The sequence below is a fragment of the Triticum dicoccoides genome, chromosome 6B (genome assembly GCF_002162155.2).
Source record: "Triticum dicoccoides isolate Atlit2015 ecotype Zavitan chromosome 6B, WEW_v2.0, whole genome shotgun sequence".
Lineage (NCBI taxonomy): Eukaryota > Viridiplantae > Streptophyta > Magnoliopsida > Poales > Poaceae > Triticum > Triticum dicoccoides.
In genome coordinates this window covers 146,872,294-146,888,181 of record NC_041391.1, presented here as the reverse complement: position 1 = coordinate 146,888,181, position 15,888 = coordinate 146,872,294, and the positions used below count along the sequence as shown (strand labels likewise).

The 15,888-nt window shown below is 46.0% G+C and overlaps 1 protein-coding gene across 1 annotated transcript; it reads right to left on the bottom strand.

The window, feature by feature from the left end:
• Positions 1-4,197: 4,197 nt before the first annotated feature.
• LOC119326457 (probable UDP-N-acetylglucosamine--peptide N-acetylglucosaminyltransferase SPINDLY) lies at positions 4,198-11,900 on the bottom strand. The gene is made up of 18 exons (XM_037600099.1): positions 11,674-11,900; positions 10,799-11,226; positions 9,937-10,098; positions 9,681-9,856; positions 9,503-9,578; positions 8,707-8,835; positions 8,501-8,620; positions 8,360-8,428; positions 8,181-8,262; positions 7,406-7,500; positions 7,217-7,281; positions 6,930-7,128; positions 6,438-6,632; positions 6,122-6,216; positions 5,901-6,036; positions 5,612-5,829; positions 5,153-5,280; positions 4,198-4,981 (listed from the first exon to the last, which is right to left on the bottom strand). Exons 2-18 carry the CDS (start codon positions 11,168-11,170, stop codon positions 4,470-4,472), a joined length of 2,829 nt encoding a protein of 942 aa, XP_037455996.1. The 5' UTR covers positions 11,171-11,226; positions 11,674-11,900; the 3' UTR covers positions 4,198-4,469.
• Positions 11,901-15,888: the final 3,988 nt, after the last annotated feature.

The window sequence follows — 15,888 nt, the reverse complement described above, 5'->3', positions numbered from 1 at the left end:
GTCAACATATGTTATTCCCTTTGTCATCGGTATGTTACTTGCCCGAGATTCAATCGTCGGTATCTTCATACCTAGTTCAATCTCGTTACCGGTAAGTCTCTTTACTCATTCCGTAATGTATCATCCCATAACTAACTCATTAGTCACATTGCTTGCAAGGATTCATATGATGTGCTTACCGAGAGGGCCCAAAGTTACCTCTCCGATACTCGGAGTGAAAAATCCTAATCTCGATCTATGCCAACCCAACAATCACCTTCGGAGATACCTGTAGAGCATCTTTATAATCACCCAGTTACGTTGTGACATTTTATAGCACACAAGGCATTCCTCCGGTGTCCGGGAGTTGCATAATCTCATAGTCTGAGGAATATACATTTGACATGAAGAAAGTAGTAGCAATAAAACTGAACGATCATTCTGCTAAGCTAACGGATGAGTCTTGTCCATCACATCATTCTCCTAATGATGTGATCCCGTTCATCAAATGACAACACATGTCCATGGCTAGGAAACTTAACCATCTTTGATTAACGAGCTAGTCAAGTAGAGGCATACTAGGGACACGGTGTTTTGTCTATGTATTCACACATATATCAAGTTTCCGGTTAATCAATTCTAGCATGAATAATAAACATTTATTATGAATAAAGAAATATAAAATAACAACTTTATTATTGCCTCTAGGGCATATTTCCTTCAGAACCGGCCCATGCTAGCCCACCCGATCCCACTTATATTTGTCCCCACCGCTCGCCGGAGCAAACCCTAGCCACTTCACTCCACTCCCCTCCGCCATCCGAGCTCACCTCTAGCGGATTTCGGCCTTCTCCGCCATGGCAGACAACGGATCAGACTCCAACTAGTCTGGATCCGTCGACTGGGGTGTCATTTCATGTGGGTTGGAGGAGGCAATAGCAGTCCGCATTGCACTTCGCCGCTCTCGGGAGGACAGTGCCCGACCGATGGACGGATTCGTCCGCCGGGACACCATAGCGTCGGCTCACCGGGTGCTCGGGTCCTCTGGTGCTGGATCCTCGCGGTCCCGGCAGTTGGAACACCTCTCCTTCCCCATCACCGGTCGGGTAGACTATGAGTCCCACCGGGAACGGGCGGCACGCCGTGGGAAGGAGAGGATAAGGGCCACCGAGGCCCATATCGCGGCGGAAATGGCGGCGGCGGAGGCGGCTGATGCGGTGGTGCGGGCGGCCGTAGAGGAGGAAGCCATCCGCGCCCACATTGTGAAGAAACGACAGCAGAGGAACACGCATGCCCTCACCCGAGAGCAGAATCGGACGGTCCGTGCCATGGCCGGACTGCCACCAAAGGAGGAGAAGGAGGACAATGATAGCGAGGACAGCTCCGGCGACGAGCAGATCCGACTTGGTCCATACTGCATCTTCGACCGGTACTTCCGCGAGAAGAACGACAAGGGCACCGGGAAGGGCAAGGGCAGCCGTGGATGAACTCCACCATAGGCAAACATGCCAAATTTTGGTAGTCCGATGGCATGTTTAGTGTAGTGTGATGAAGTAGCCGGACGATGTGTGTGTGTCAATGTAGTTGCATGAGTTTGTATGAATTTGAGATATGGTAATTGAGGTGTCCGAATGTAAATTATTTTTTTTGAGGAGTGCCCGATTAGTGTCCACGGACGCGTCCGCAAGTGTTTAAGGGGCCGGATTTGCAAAGTCCGGTTGTAGATACTCTTACGGACTGAGTGATTTCAACGCAAATCGGAGGTGGGGCCCTTCGTATTACGGGCAGGGAACTTAACGTGGGAGTCGATTCAACCTGAAGTTGGTTTCCTTACGGACTGCCAATTCAGTGTCCAGCCAAACAGGTGAATTGAAATTTCGGAATATACCAAGTCCGTTTCCAGCCCTTTCAATGTAGACATCCAAATGCAGTGTTAGCAAAAATGGGAGGTTGTTAAAAGAAGAAGGCGTACCGTATTGGGCTAAGGGCATCTTCAATGTCAACCCTCAAAATGCCATCCGGACCGCGTTGTCCGAAAAACCGAAGCCATTCAATGTGGTTCTGTGTCTATCCATGAGCGGTCTGGATGCACTTTTTCCCGCAAACCAAAAGCAAAGTGGGGGGGGGGCTTTGCGAGTGCCTGGACCGCTACCACATCCGCTCCTGACTACCCTAGCCCATCAAAAACTCTCCTCCCGCACCCGCATGCATTCCCGCTCGATGCTAGGTGCCTGCATTCATGCCGCTGTAGAGTGGGCCGCTCCGCATTAATGTCGGCCCAGAGTGGACACGACTCTCACTAAAGCCAGCATGGAAGCAGTGTGCCGGTCAAGAGCGTCGCCCGGCTCGTGTCCCCGTTGTCTGCGCCTGTTCAATGCTGGAGAGACATATGGGGTACGGGATGGGACGGGTATCTACCACACCCGTTAAATGTCCGTCCGTTCGTATGCCGCCATTAAGCTGACTCGCTGGCCGAGGAACGAGCTTTGGCGCCGTGCATTGACGCACCCAGACGCTTGGCCTCACCGAAATCCGCTATTTAAAGGTGGCCATACCCAACTAACTTCACACCAGAACACATTCTCCTCTTTTGCTCCACATCTGCCATGACCATGAGTGGTCACGCTCTGTGAAATAGTTTGCCGCTGGAGATGAAGAATGAGGTGGGTGCCCTTACAGCCGCCTGGCAGTCCCACCGTGCCAACTGCGCGTCCTGCGCGCCGCCGTCCAACTTTCAGGGCGCATGTGGCAGGTGGACAGTGACGGACCGTCCACGTCCATCATCGACCTCGTGTCCACCGGCGCTGGTTATGGATAGGTCACGGACTCCAAGGATGAGTAGGGCATGTGAGGCCGCAGGGCATTGTGTCCCAAGTGGGCCGGTCCGTCTCCCATGTTCTACTCTTCCTCGCAGGAGATCGCATCTCCACTTCACGGGTCTTGAGCCTCTCTCCTTCTTCATGAAGACGGCATATGGAGGACGTGGTCGCCGATGCGGAATACAAAGAGGGCGACGGCCATCGCCGTAAGATAGGTTCAGGGTCAGAGCATTTTTTTTCTAAATGTTGGAAGGTAATGAAAATCTGTCATGTTTGCATGAATGTCGTCCAGGTTATATGAAAATCCATCATGTTTGCATGAATTTCGTTCAGTTAGTTGAAAAGGTGTTTAAAATGTATGTGGCCAGCGTTGGATGGCGACCTCCGGCATCAGTGTCCGCGGACTGGTCCTCCCTATCTGCGAACGGATACCGGAGCAAATTTGCAGGTCAACATTGGAGATGCCCTAAGCCTTCAAGTTTTTTCCCTTTTTGCAACGAACGCCTTTAGTTGGGCTCTTGACAATTACCGGCCAATGTATCCTTCTCGCCCTGCAACCATGTCAGGGAGCTCTACCTCGCCCACCAGCTTATCTCTACCGAAGAAACTGCATCAAGCCGCCGCGAATCAACCGCACCATCTCGTCTTCCCCGGCTCTGTTCGCCGGCCACCTCGCCCGATTCGCCACCATCGTTGGTCCCCGGCTCTTACCGTCGCTTCCTCGGGTCTTCTTCGACCTCCCGAAGCCCTTGGAGTCATACCCGATGAGTGCTCCACAGCGTCGGGTGGCTCGCCCTATAATAGGTGGCGGCGACACGCCTAGGGGAAGGAAGGCGACGGTGAGGGCGCGGCCTAGCACGGGGCGGCGACGCTGCAAGGCAAGCTTGCCGACGGGTGCGGGGCGGTGCGACGGTTGTGAGTTGGACTTGTGAAACCTTTTTTTCTAACATGAACCTTAGCGCCATGAGTACGGCGTCACCGTACGACGTCACCCTGAAAAGCCACCTACATACGCTTTACGCTCAATCATTCTAAATAATGCTTGCATCATCTGTCTTACCGCGACTGCTAGCACAGAGTTAGCCGATGCTTATTCCTCAAATGCCGTCATTGTTTCTTCTCCGAGAAAAGAAGTTGACAACCCGTAGGCCTTCCACCTCCACGCGGCATTGCTCCACATGGCACCTGACAACAGGACCCACCTGTCAGAGAACAATGGTGGTGTTTTTTCTTTTTGCAATTTACTCCTGTTTTACATGAGTTTTGTTATCATTCTACAAGATCGCAAAGCTTTTAATTATAAAATCATGTACGCAGCTCCACCCTGCCAATAAACAGTTAAACTCATCAAGGTTGCATGGTCAAAAAGACAAGAAACTGAAGACAAAAACAGTTTAACTCAAGAGAATCGAAGTTGAAATAGCCTCAGTTAAATTTTAGAGAATCTAGAAGCTGTTCCTACATATACAACCAACGCCTTTCTCTCTGTTTCTACCATGCCAACTCAACTTGGCATATACTCTTTACTCATACACCTTGATCTACAAATCAGACTAAGCATCCCCCACGAATTATATTACATCTGGCTACAAGTCAGGGGTCATCAATGGCTGGCAAATCTCAACCTATAATACATCAGTGTGTGCCTGCATCAATGGAGCCTCCCATTGGTCATCGGCTGCTATGCCCATTTGCTTCGCATCTCCCCGAAGGGGAGTGAGGTGAACTCACACCATTCACCATTATTTGGGGCTGCGCCTTCGCCGTCACGAGGGCCTGGTTACCTTCAGGTGAACTCACATCGTTTGCCATTATTTGGGGCTCACCTCCCTTGGACATGGCGTCAACCTTCTTTATTGGGGACTGGTTATCTTCCTCTGCAGTAGCATTCGCTCTCTGTGCTTTAAGATCTACAAGTTTCACAGCCGTCTTGTCCAAGTCTTCGCCCGCCAACACTTCTAAGCGCCTGAGAGCTGGTGAATCCCCATCACAGTACCTATGCCACATGCTTCGGTATGCAGATTCCAGGCCGCGTGTGAAACTCTCTCCGTCACAAACTGGTGATTTTATCATCAGTTCCCGGAGGCTCTTCCTCAGTTCTTCTAAGGCACTTACATCTGATGCCAACTCCAGTGCCAAGCTAACATATTCATCCTCCGTTTTGGCAACCAGCCTCCCCAACCCTGCAACAAATAATTCTCAGTCAGACAATTCCCTATGTTTATATAACAACAATATACAGGTCCCCTTTTTTAGGTTCCATAATAACAGATGGAACTAGACGGTGAAAAAATAAATAACTAGGCAGGAGAAAAATAAATAAAAATTCATGTCCGCCTATTGTTAGAACGTACCAACTTTAGTGAGTAGGCTAACACCAACATTATGAGCATGAACTGAACCAGCCATTGTAACACATGGAACCCCCATGTAAAGAGATTCACATGTAGTGGTAGTCCCAGCATATGGAAACGTATCTAGGCTGCAAAAACACAAATGGAAGTTCAATCAGCTTCAGAGGAACACCGATAATGGAGAACACATTTTCTGAATATTCACGCGAAAATAGTAAGGATTTGCCAGTGATCAATGTAGGATAATGATATTTATTGGCATGGATCTAAAGATTACATATAAACGCACACCCTGACAAACATGCAAGACTTGACATAGAAGATCCTATATATGAGTATATAACACAACTACTCCCTCCGTTCCAAAATAGATGACCCAACTTTGTACTAACTTTGTACAAAGTTGAGTCATCTATTTCGGAACGGATGGAGTATATTACAAGTGAAACAACTTCTCACCTGATGTCCATTAAGGAATATGCTTGCATGTGGTCATGGTTGAGATGGATGAGTGGTAGTAAATCAACTCGTAGTGACTCCAAACCCAACTCCTCAAGTGTCGATAAAAATTTCTGTCGTATACTGTCACAGCAGAATGGCTTGCACTTAACCACAAGCCGTGAGTTAGGGACTGCACATAATATTCTGGCCCAAACTTGCATAACTTTCGGTGTGATCTGCCAAAAATAACTTTATGAACAGAGTGATTCAATAGAGATAAAATAAAGCGTTCAAATCTGTTATGCACCTTTGCTAGATTGTTAAAACTACCAAACGTGACAAAACCATTTGAGATTGCTGGTGTGGGACAAACTGGCCCAGCTTCTGGAGAAGGAGTGTAACAAAGAAAACTTTCAGGAAGGCGCACCAACTCTTCAACATGCCTGCAGACAGTCGTTACTATGAGGTTCTAGACGCATAGGGAGAAACTGCATGACAGAATAACTACATGAAAAGCATCTGGCATACTTTTGGTTTGTATTAGGAGAATCAGCCAATGAATCTGTTATTCTGTAGTCAATTGCTGGTAAACCTGTCGTATTAGGGTAACCAATCCATGTAACCTGTAAGGACATACATACCCAAGTTAGAAAGGCCCTTCTCAGCAAAACAGTCAGATAGCAATTGACACATTGATCAAACTACTTGGAATGATTTGAGTGGATAGGGATGGAAGGGGACAAATAGAAGCTCCCAGAACATAATAATAGGCATAAAACTGCTCATAGCAAGCTGTTCTGAAAATAAAGTTAAGTCGTTGAAATGCCACGTGGAACACAAATACCTGAATAGGAGCAGGCCGGCACGCCATTGTTCCTAGTTTATTATTTGCTGTATGACCAGTAAGTTCCACAAGTATATCCACTTTATCCTCTCTGACCAAGGTAGCAACCTTCTTTTCATCAATACCATATATATCTCTCCAGACCCCGCCCTTTTTTAACACCTTATCCTTGAATCGAAGGGTCTTGGCATCTGCCTAGAGAATCATCAATAATAAAAAATATGATCAGAAAAAAGACCGTGTGTGAACAGAAGGATAAATGATGAAATAACCCCAGATCCACCTTGATAGCTTCACATTGCAGTTACTTATTTTCTAGTCTGTATATCTCGTGTTACCAAATTAATTTTGATAGATAAATTCTCTAGGCTGTTGGACACTGGATTCATGTTTTTGTTTAGTTAAAAAGGGGTAGCAAGTCAGCCAAAATAAGTTGATTGTCACTGTGTGCCCAAAATCCAGAATAGCTAGCAAGGAACAAATTGTCTATACCTTCACAACACCAGAATAGACGACCACCTTGCAATTTGTGTAATCATGGTGTGTAAGCGGGGCTTCAACGAAGTAAGACACAGAGTGAGTAAAAAAATCAGGAGACACATAACCAATGACCAGTGGACGATCAGCGATTTTTATGTTATCCCAACTAGTATACTGTGCATACAATTTCATAAAGCGCTTTCCCCATTCCCTGCAAAATATCGAGTTAATACTGAATAGTATTAGCATCATGGTAACATAGAAATGGCACTTTCATTGCAAACAGTGCATAAACTGACCTGTGAGCATCATAAAGCTTGTCATCTGAGCCCTCGTCAATATAGTTCATGGCAAGCAAACGGTTCTGCAAAGAGTTGTTCTGTTAGTCTACCATGTATGGAGAGAATGTAAGCTATACAGTTTCATATAGCGACATACAAGAGTACGGAAGATAGCTTAAATAACAAGCTTGAGGCCTCACAAAGTACCTGACCGGCGTTTCGTGAATCAGGATCAATTTGAAGGCATCTTTCATATGCCTGTACAGATAACGTAATACTTCCAGCATCTCTGTAAAGAACACCTATGACAGGTAATGGTGAACTGTCAGTTACTTCACAAACGCCTAATCGATGTTAAAAAGAACATTCAAATAAATTAATTTTTGCAAAGCTTCCATACTTGTACCCATTGCTCGTGGACAAGTAGGAGGTACACACATTGGGGAATATCGAGGAATTTTGATTTCCAAAACAAATTAAAATAAATCCTGATATTCCTTGACACTTTGGAAGGCCACAGAAGTCCAACGAAATCAGCAAAACTAGCAAACCCCTAATGGCCACCCTGTCCCCTGTTTACTACTACCACCGTTCCGAATTATAATATGTTTTGGATATTTCAATATGGACTAGATACGTACTGAAATGAGTGAAAAAACACACTAAAACGCGTCTATATACACGTCCGATTCAGGAAGAAGTTAGGACCTCTTATAAAAGTGAACGGAGGGAATACTATTTTATAGCTGACTGTTCAAGGCTACTCATTTGTACACCATCCATCGTTCAATACTGCCTGCATGGTGTTTATTTTTATCTAAATACATGCATACTCATGCATCAATATATCCTCATCGTGTATGGTACAACTATAAAAGATGATTGGTGGTCACAGAGCCGTCATGGATTCTTAGCTGGAACAGATTTCAAATGACATGCTAGTATTAAGTCTCTAAAGTGACAGAGGTTGATTGTTCATTACCTAAGTTATTGTATGCTTCAGCATAAGTGGGATTTGCAAGTATGGCCTTCTCAATCATGCTTGCAGCAGCATCCATCTTGCCCTAAATATGAAAAATGTATTTCAGTAAGCTAAAAATGCAATGTAACCAGTCAACCACAGTAAGAATGTAATAAATCAATAATGATAGAGGAACATACCTGAACCGTATAGACAACTCCAAGGTTATTCAATGACTGGGAGAAATTTGGCTTAATTGACAAGGCCATCTACAAAAAGAAGGAAATAGGCAATAAGTAAACACGACTCTAATAAACATGAACAGAATTGCATGCACTCACTTGATAACATTCAACGGCTTTGTCGAGATTATCCCTATCCTTGTATATTACTCCCAGGTTGTTGCATGCCTCCGCACAGCGAGGATTGAAGTGCAGAGCGAGTTCGTAAAAAACAATAGCCTTCATGAAAATCACAAGTTGATTAAGTCAGCCAAAAGTGAATGCTAATAGTAGAACCAAATTGATGGAATTTTCATGTAACTCACCATCTCAAAATTCAACATTTCACCATATGCAACACCAAGATTATACATTGCATCAGCATAGTGCCAATTATAGAACAGAGCTTTCTTGTAATATGCCACACCTTGATTGATGTCACCTTCAATTTTAACCTGAGCATCTCCGATGTTTAAAATGATAATTAATAAAAAAAATAGTTGTGCCTTAATCAAACACAAACAGTTGCCTTTAACCAGACACAAAAAGTGTCGGTACAATCTCTTCCTACTTAAAAAGGATGCAAGGTTCTGTCATCCACCTCGTCCTTCATCCAACATTCCACATTCCCTGTTGTCTTTTATTGATTTACCAAATAAAATTATGTTTTCTTTGGCAAGACAATAAGTTCTTACTAAGTGATTACCAAATAAAATCCTAAAAGTTATTTAGGTAGGTAAATCATGGGCATGATTTGTTAAACAATTATTTATATCATCACACTAATGGAAGGTAATCATGGGCTAACATGGAAGGTAATCATGGGCATGATTTGATAAACAATTACTTAGATAATCACACTAAGATGGAAGGTAATCATGGGCTAACATATTAAAGAATATTTACACTCGTTGCAACGCACGGGCAATTATCTAGTAGACAACTAAAGGTATACAAAAGAGAATGCCATTGCAGTTGAGCTTCTGTATAGCATGGAGTAAACAATGGAATATGAGTATATGATCCTCTTTGAAGGCCATGTTACAGTCGGTAAAAGAACAAAATGAAAATTGATGGAAAGCGGTAGAATTTACACAACAGTAGAAGTGGACAAGTCCGCACCTTTGTACCCAAGTCGGTTAGTGCTATTGCCATGTTATTCTTAGCAATCTCAAAGTTGGGGGAAATAGTCAAGCACCTGGGGTACAGGAAAGTCATGCCACGGGTGAACTTCACATTCTTGTTGTAGATTATTTTATGAATATCAGCACAATTCATATCAAAATAATGGCAAATTTACCTGTCGTAGCAGGCAATTGCTGCGTCTAGCTCTCCCCGATTCTTGTAAATAACCCCCATATTGCAATAAGCTTCAGCATACAATGGTCTCTCCAATGCAGCTTTTTCATAACAAGTAAGAGCTACGTCGAACTGCATCATCTCCGAATAAACCACCCCAAGGTTGTAATAAGCAGGCTGCATAAATCAGGTGTATACATTAGCACAATGCTAAATTGACAGACAAAAATAATAACGGCTAGAGTTGATGATTGTACCGCATAGTGGCTATCCACTTCAAGAGCTTCACAATATTTTTGAATCCCATCTTCTGTATTGCCTGCAAGCTTCAAGCTAGTTCCAAGATCGGTCAAAACTATAGCAAGAAATTCCGCAGCAGCTTTATACGAAGGATCCGCACTTCGAGCTTTTTGATATGCCTGTTCCAGATTGTTTTCTCCATTATTAGAACATAAAATTTGTACAACACAGTAGCTACGGTAAAACAACAACAGAAACTTAAAAACATTGTGTACAGGCCCTACTAACAGTTTTGGACAGTATGATGTTTAACCTAACGAACTAAGATTGGTTAGGATTTCTTGTACTCACACTAAATGTAAGGGGTTGGTGTTCTCTAAAGGGAGAAATAGTATGCATAGACATTCCAAGCAGAATCCTGCTTTCTTTTACAGCAGTTGTCATCTGCCCAGATTTAGCAAACACTTATGTGCTTTCTACCCACATCAGCTAGACTGTCAAACAGTAATTCCGTCACACAAGAGATTATACGCACTACACAGGACACACTGATGGCTAGGTTAATTTGGACAAACTTAGCATAAAACGGAAGTTCATAAAGAGCCCTTTAAATTAGCTTTTAGATCTAACTTGTATTCTGCAAAACAAAAACAAAAAACTAAATTTCAGGAAACATACTAATGCCAGATCATCCATTCAGGTCAACATGGAGGAATAGATCAGATTCAAGGCACATACTCAATCAAAGATTTCAGGTGTTTAGCTGTTCACAACAATAACAACAACAATGCTATGAAAAAACAAAGTGTGCTTTTTCTGAGACACAGCTCACAAGAACCAGCAAGCCAGCAGATAGATGAGAGAATGATTGCTCCATACCTCTGCGGCCTCAACCAAGTGACCCTCGTCTTTGTATATCATCCCACAATGCGTGAGAGCACAGGCATTCTTGGGATCGACCTTGACAGCCTCGGTGAAGCAATCCAAGGCCTGCCTTGGCAGGCTCTGGGCCTGGAGGCAGATCCCTTTTCCGATAAGGGCGTCCACATTGGTTCCGTCCTTGTCAAGCACGGTAGTGTACAACTGGAGAGCATCATCAAATTTGTTGCGTGACCGGAGGATGTTGGCATAGCGAAGAGCGTCAGCCCCTTCCGGCAGCTGCTGCTTCGCAGGGGGGGCAGCAGCCCCATTGCAGTCAGGAACGGCGCCGTTGCTCTCCTTCCCTTGGAGGGACTCCATCCCTGGCTGCATGAAAGAGAGAGAGAGAGAGAGAGAGAGAGAGAGAGTCTCCTTCTCTCTTCCTTCCTCTGTGAAAGATTGCAGACATGAATTGAGTAGGGTTTAGTAGAATTCCAGTTGCATATGCCAGCGTACGGAAAACGCATCCAGAAAAGGGAGAAAAGAATCTGGAGCGGAATGCGCGTAAAGACTAAAAAAAGACCTGGCTTTGGACTAACTCTGAATTGCGCAGTAAAAGTCGCGGCTTCTTTGCAAGAAGGCTTGCAAGAAACCAGGATGGGAAAGGAGGACAAGAAATCAAATTCCAACCCAGCCAGCAGAAGGCGCCCCAGGAATCCTCCAATAATAGGTAAAGACGGGGGGAAATCGCAGGAAAATAGGGCGTGCCAAGTAGTAAAAGAGTCCAACAGAAGCAGAGCAAGCACGGGAGCGCGCTCGGTCGGTCGCCTTGTGGAGAGAGCGAGAACCCTAGGTCGCGGCGGGGAAGGGGAAGGGGGGGAGAGGGAGGGGCTCACATTGGAGGGCGGCGCGGGGCACCGGAGCGTGGAGGCGCGAGATCATGGCGCGGCGGGAGGGTCCCGCGTCCCCGCCGCGGCCACCGGGAGGCGGAGCGGTGATCGCCGCCGCGGCGAGGAATCCGAGGGCGGCGGCGGCGAGGGTTTCGGCGCGGTGGAGGAAGGAAGGAGAGGGGAACGTAGCGGCAGTGGTATTTTGGTGCCTCCCCCGTCTCTCTCTTTTTGCCTTCTTTTTTTCCCTTGGCTTTTACGCTTTCATCGTGCGTGCGCTCGCTTTGAGCTTCAACCAGGCCCTTTTGTACTATCTAGCGCTGCAACCGGGCCGGGCCGGGGCGGGACGGGTGGGCTTTTCGCGACTGCGGCTTCCTTTTCCAGCACTCTATGAGAATCCCTAAAAAAAAAGCACTCTATGAGCGGCGCGGGGCACCGGAGCGGGGAGTGAGCCGGGAGGCCCCGTGCCTGGCTGGAGTGGGCGCAGCTCGCGGCCGCCGTCGCGTTCGAGCTACCGCCGTCGCCAGGAAGACTAGGGTTCGCCGTTCGCGCCGCCTCCTCAAGCGCCCCCTAATGCTCCTCGCCTCGCTGTGTTCGCCTTTGTTAGGCCAACTTCAACCTGTTTGGTTTGGGTCCGCTTGGATGGAAAACACGGTCCAACGCGCCTACGTAAATGACCGGTGCTTGTTTTTTGTCCGTCGCAACTCAGAGCGACGCCCGCCCTCGTCCTTCCCTGATCCATCCTTCAGTGTCACAACGGCGATTATTACCCACTTACCCCTCCTTACTCGTTTCCTCGTCCTCGTGCTGATGCCCAGGCGCGGCCGGCATCGACCAACTTCCCCACCGAATCCACCAACCTATTCACACCACTGCGTCCACCGACGCTGGCGTCTGGGGCCGCCGTCGTGGCAGGAAAAGGGCCGCCTGCCAAGGGTCGTCGGCACCGCCCTCTCCTCAACAGGCACCACCGGAGGGCGCAGACGTCAATAGTTCTGCTGCCCTTCACTGGTCACGACTCCCCCCACGCGCGACTCTGTTGCCGCCCGCAATGTGTTCGGCCTTTTGTCAACAAGGTACCATGGTTGATAGTGATGATGAGTTTTCTTTACAACAACATCATATGTTCATCGGATGATTCATCGTCCGAACATGAGGACTTTATGGTTGCTATTATGGTCGTCAATAAGCACATTTGTAGGATGCGTTCGATGTTTAGTTGGTCGATCCAGGGCCATGCTCTGGCGTTGAATCATAAAAGAGAGAGCGGCCATTGCCTACTCTATATCGATTATTTCCAGTGCGCGTTCCCGTTCTACAATGACAAGCTTTTTCAGTGATGCTTTCGGATGGCTAGACATGTGTTCAATCGTAATCGAGAGGGAGTGGTGGAGTATGATGATTACTTTAGATGGAAGAATAATGCCCTCGGAAGGGTTGACTTGTTCTCTTATCATAAATGCACTTCAGCTATCCAGATGCTTGCATACGAATTTTTCGGTGATCTTGTGGTTGAGTATGTCCGCATGAGTGAGTCCAGATGCCTTGAATCATTTGTATAGGTTCTGCAAAATCGTGCTTGCAATGTTTGGCCCAAAGTATTTGAGAGAACCAAATGTTGTGGATACAACCCGATTGTTGGCGATCAATAAATTTAGAGGCTTTCTGGGAATGCTTGGTAGCATAGATTGTATGCACTGAAAGTGGAAGAACTGTCCATTTGCTTGGCAGGGGCAGTATAAGGGGCATGTTAAAGATTGCACGGTCATACTTGAAGTTGTGGTATCACAAGACCTCTGTATTTGATACTCTTTCTTCAGCGTGGCAGGTTCTCACAATGACATCACATGCTTCAACGGTCTCCGATGTCTGCATGACTTGCAGAAGGCAATTGCCCAGAGGTCAACTATGAGGTCAATAGCCACCACTACAATAAGGGATACTACTTAGCTGATGGTAGCTATTCTCAGAGTCAACTCTTGTGAAGATAATCGCCATGCCGACAGTAGAGAAGCGGGTTAGGTTTGCCCAAGCACAAGAGAGTGCAAGGATGTGGAGCATGCTTTCTATGTGCTCCAATCTTGATGGGCTATTGTTCGGCACCCTGCCAGAACATGGAGCCTGCAAAAGATGTGGACTATGATGACTGCTTGTGCAATCATGCACAACATGATAGTAGAAGATGAGTGTGATGACAACATCTTCAACCAAGGGTTTGATTTTCAAGGTGAAAATGTTGAGCCTGAGCATGGACCAACAACGTTTGCAGAGTTCATCCATTTTCATCATGACATGCATGATTGGAAAACTCACATTCAACCTCAAATGATTTGGTTGACCATATGTAGACTCATCTAGGCAACCAATAGATGTATCACATGTTTTGTTGATGTATTTGTGACAATTTTATATTAATTTGGTTTTGTAAACCATGAGATTTTTATTTGGTTGTAAACTATCTATATTGTAATGTAATAAAAATTATGTGAACTTTTATTTGTATTCATGTGCATAGAATGTAAAATGTTAAAATTTGGAATATCGATCGGGCGGACAAAATGGGTTAGTAGTTTGGGCGCACTGGCGGCAAAAACACGATCGAGGCCAGACGCTGCCCATTCGGACGACCCAAATGGACGAAGACTGTAAAAAAGGGGTGTTTGTTTGCATCGGCCGGTTGGAGTTGGCTTTATGTTTCTCCTCGGTCCACGTGGGTGGGGGCAAATCACGGACGGGTGGATTGTCCTCGGAGATTTCGGTTACGATCGCGCGTTCCTATATCTATTTTTTGTACGTATCTCTACTATCTCTATCTCTATTGTACTTATAAAAAAGCAGACATTATCTTCTCTAGATGCACCCTACAAACCCATTTTCATTGTATGATTAGACCCAGTAATCTTATTCTAACAGTTAACCTTAATTTAATCTCTTTTTTGTGTGCAATTCGTTGAGGCAAGATCACTGACGACGCGCTAGATCAGGAGATGTACGTAGTCCGCGGCGGCGGCAGACGCGAGATCGCGAATAACACGAAGCATGGGCCAGTGCTGGTTCGTTTCGGTCCGTTCTATACGATTTTTGGTAGGAGGCTAGGCGCATACTAAAAAGAGGAATAAATATTTATTTTGAAGCCCATGGATGCCTGACTTGGGTGATTTTGGTTTTGTTTGGTTTAACCGAATTATTTCGGTTTAAAATCAAAAAAAATCGAAATGAATTCAGTTTGTTGTTTTGCAAACTGAAACCATAACCAAAACCTGAAAAATCCGAAATTTCGGCTCGGTTTTTGTTTTCCGGTTCGGTTTTGCACACCCCGAGCCATGACGCACACATGGTTGCTTCATGTGGACTCGTTCAAGCTAGCTGGGCGGAAGTCATCATCCAGAGAAATGTCATGCATACTCATGGGACGGTGCTCTTCTTCTTCCTTCATGGTAACGTCTCTCTTTTTTTGAAACAAAGGCAAAAAAACTTGTCATTTTCATTGACTAAGAAGAGGTGTTGTTACACGCCGCCATGCGGCTAAGACAAAACAAATACTCTAGCAACACTACAAAAAAAAGACACATTCGTGACATTTTGGGCCGAACGAAAAAAAATCTGTCATACTTATAACACTTCTATAACGATAATTGTGACAAAATCCGGTATCATCATAGATGTGGTGGGCTCCTACTTCTATGACAAAATCATGACAGAAAATAAACTTTTCGTCCTGGGCGGGCCGGAGACGCAGCTGTATGACATTCTTTGGGTCGTCCATAACGGAAAACCCGTGGTAGAAGCGAGGGCGAGGAAAATATCGGGGAGTTCCCGGTTACGGTGGGTGGTCGGGGGCCGAGCGATGCGCGTTTCTCTCATACCGTATGCGCGTGGGTGTGAAGCGTTGGGCTCTAACTGAACCCGAGCGAGGCGTCGCCTAACTGAACCCGATCGATTGCACTGCAAGCTACGCGTTACTGAATCCGAGCGATCGAGCGATTCCTTCGCTACTGCTGCTAACTGAAGTCGATCGATGCTGCCTCTGAATGAATAGTGAGCGTTGCTGGGGGGGTGGATGAACAGTGAGCGTTGCAGCTGGGGGATTTGGATGAACAGTGAGCGTTGCTGAGGGGTTTGGATGAATAGTTCCCAGTGGGGGTGGATGAACAGGACCCCGTGATTGCCTCTGGATGAACAGGACCCCGATCGATCGAGCCGGTTGGGGCTGGATGAGCAGGA

Excerpts from the sequence above, each read along its gene's own strand:
- LOC119326457 (XM_037600099.1), bottom strand. The coding sequence starts at position 11,170 with ATGCAGCCAGGGATGGAGTCCCTCCAAGGGAAGGAGAGCAACGGCGCC. Across the intron at positions 9,579-9,680 it reads GCAATTGCCTGCTACGACAG|GTGCTTGACTATTTCCCCCA; the intron begins GTAAATTTGCCA and ends CCTGTACCCCAG. Across the intron at positions 8,621-8,706 it reads AAATGTTGAATTTTGAGATG|GCTATTGTTTTTTACGAACT; the intron begins GTGAGTTACATG and ends ATTTTCATGAAG.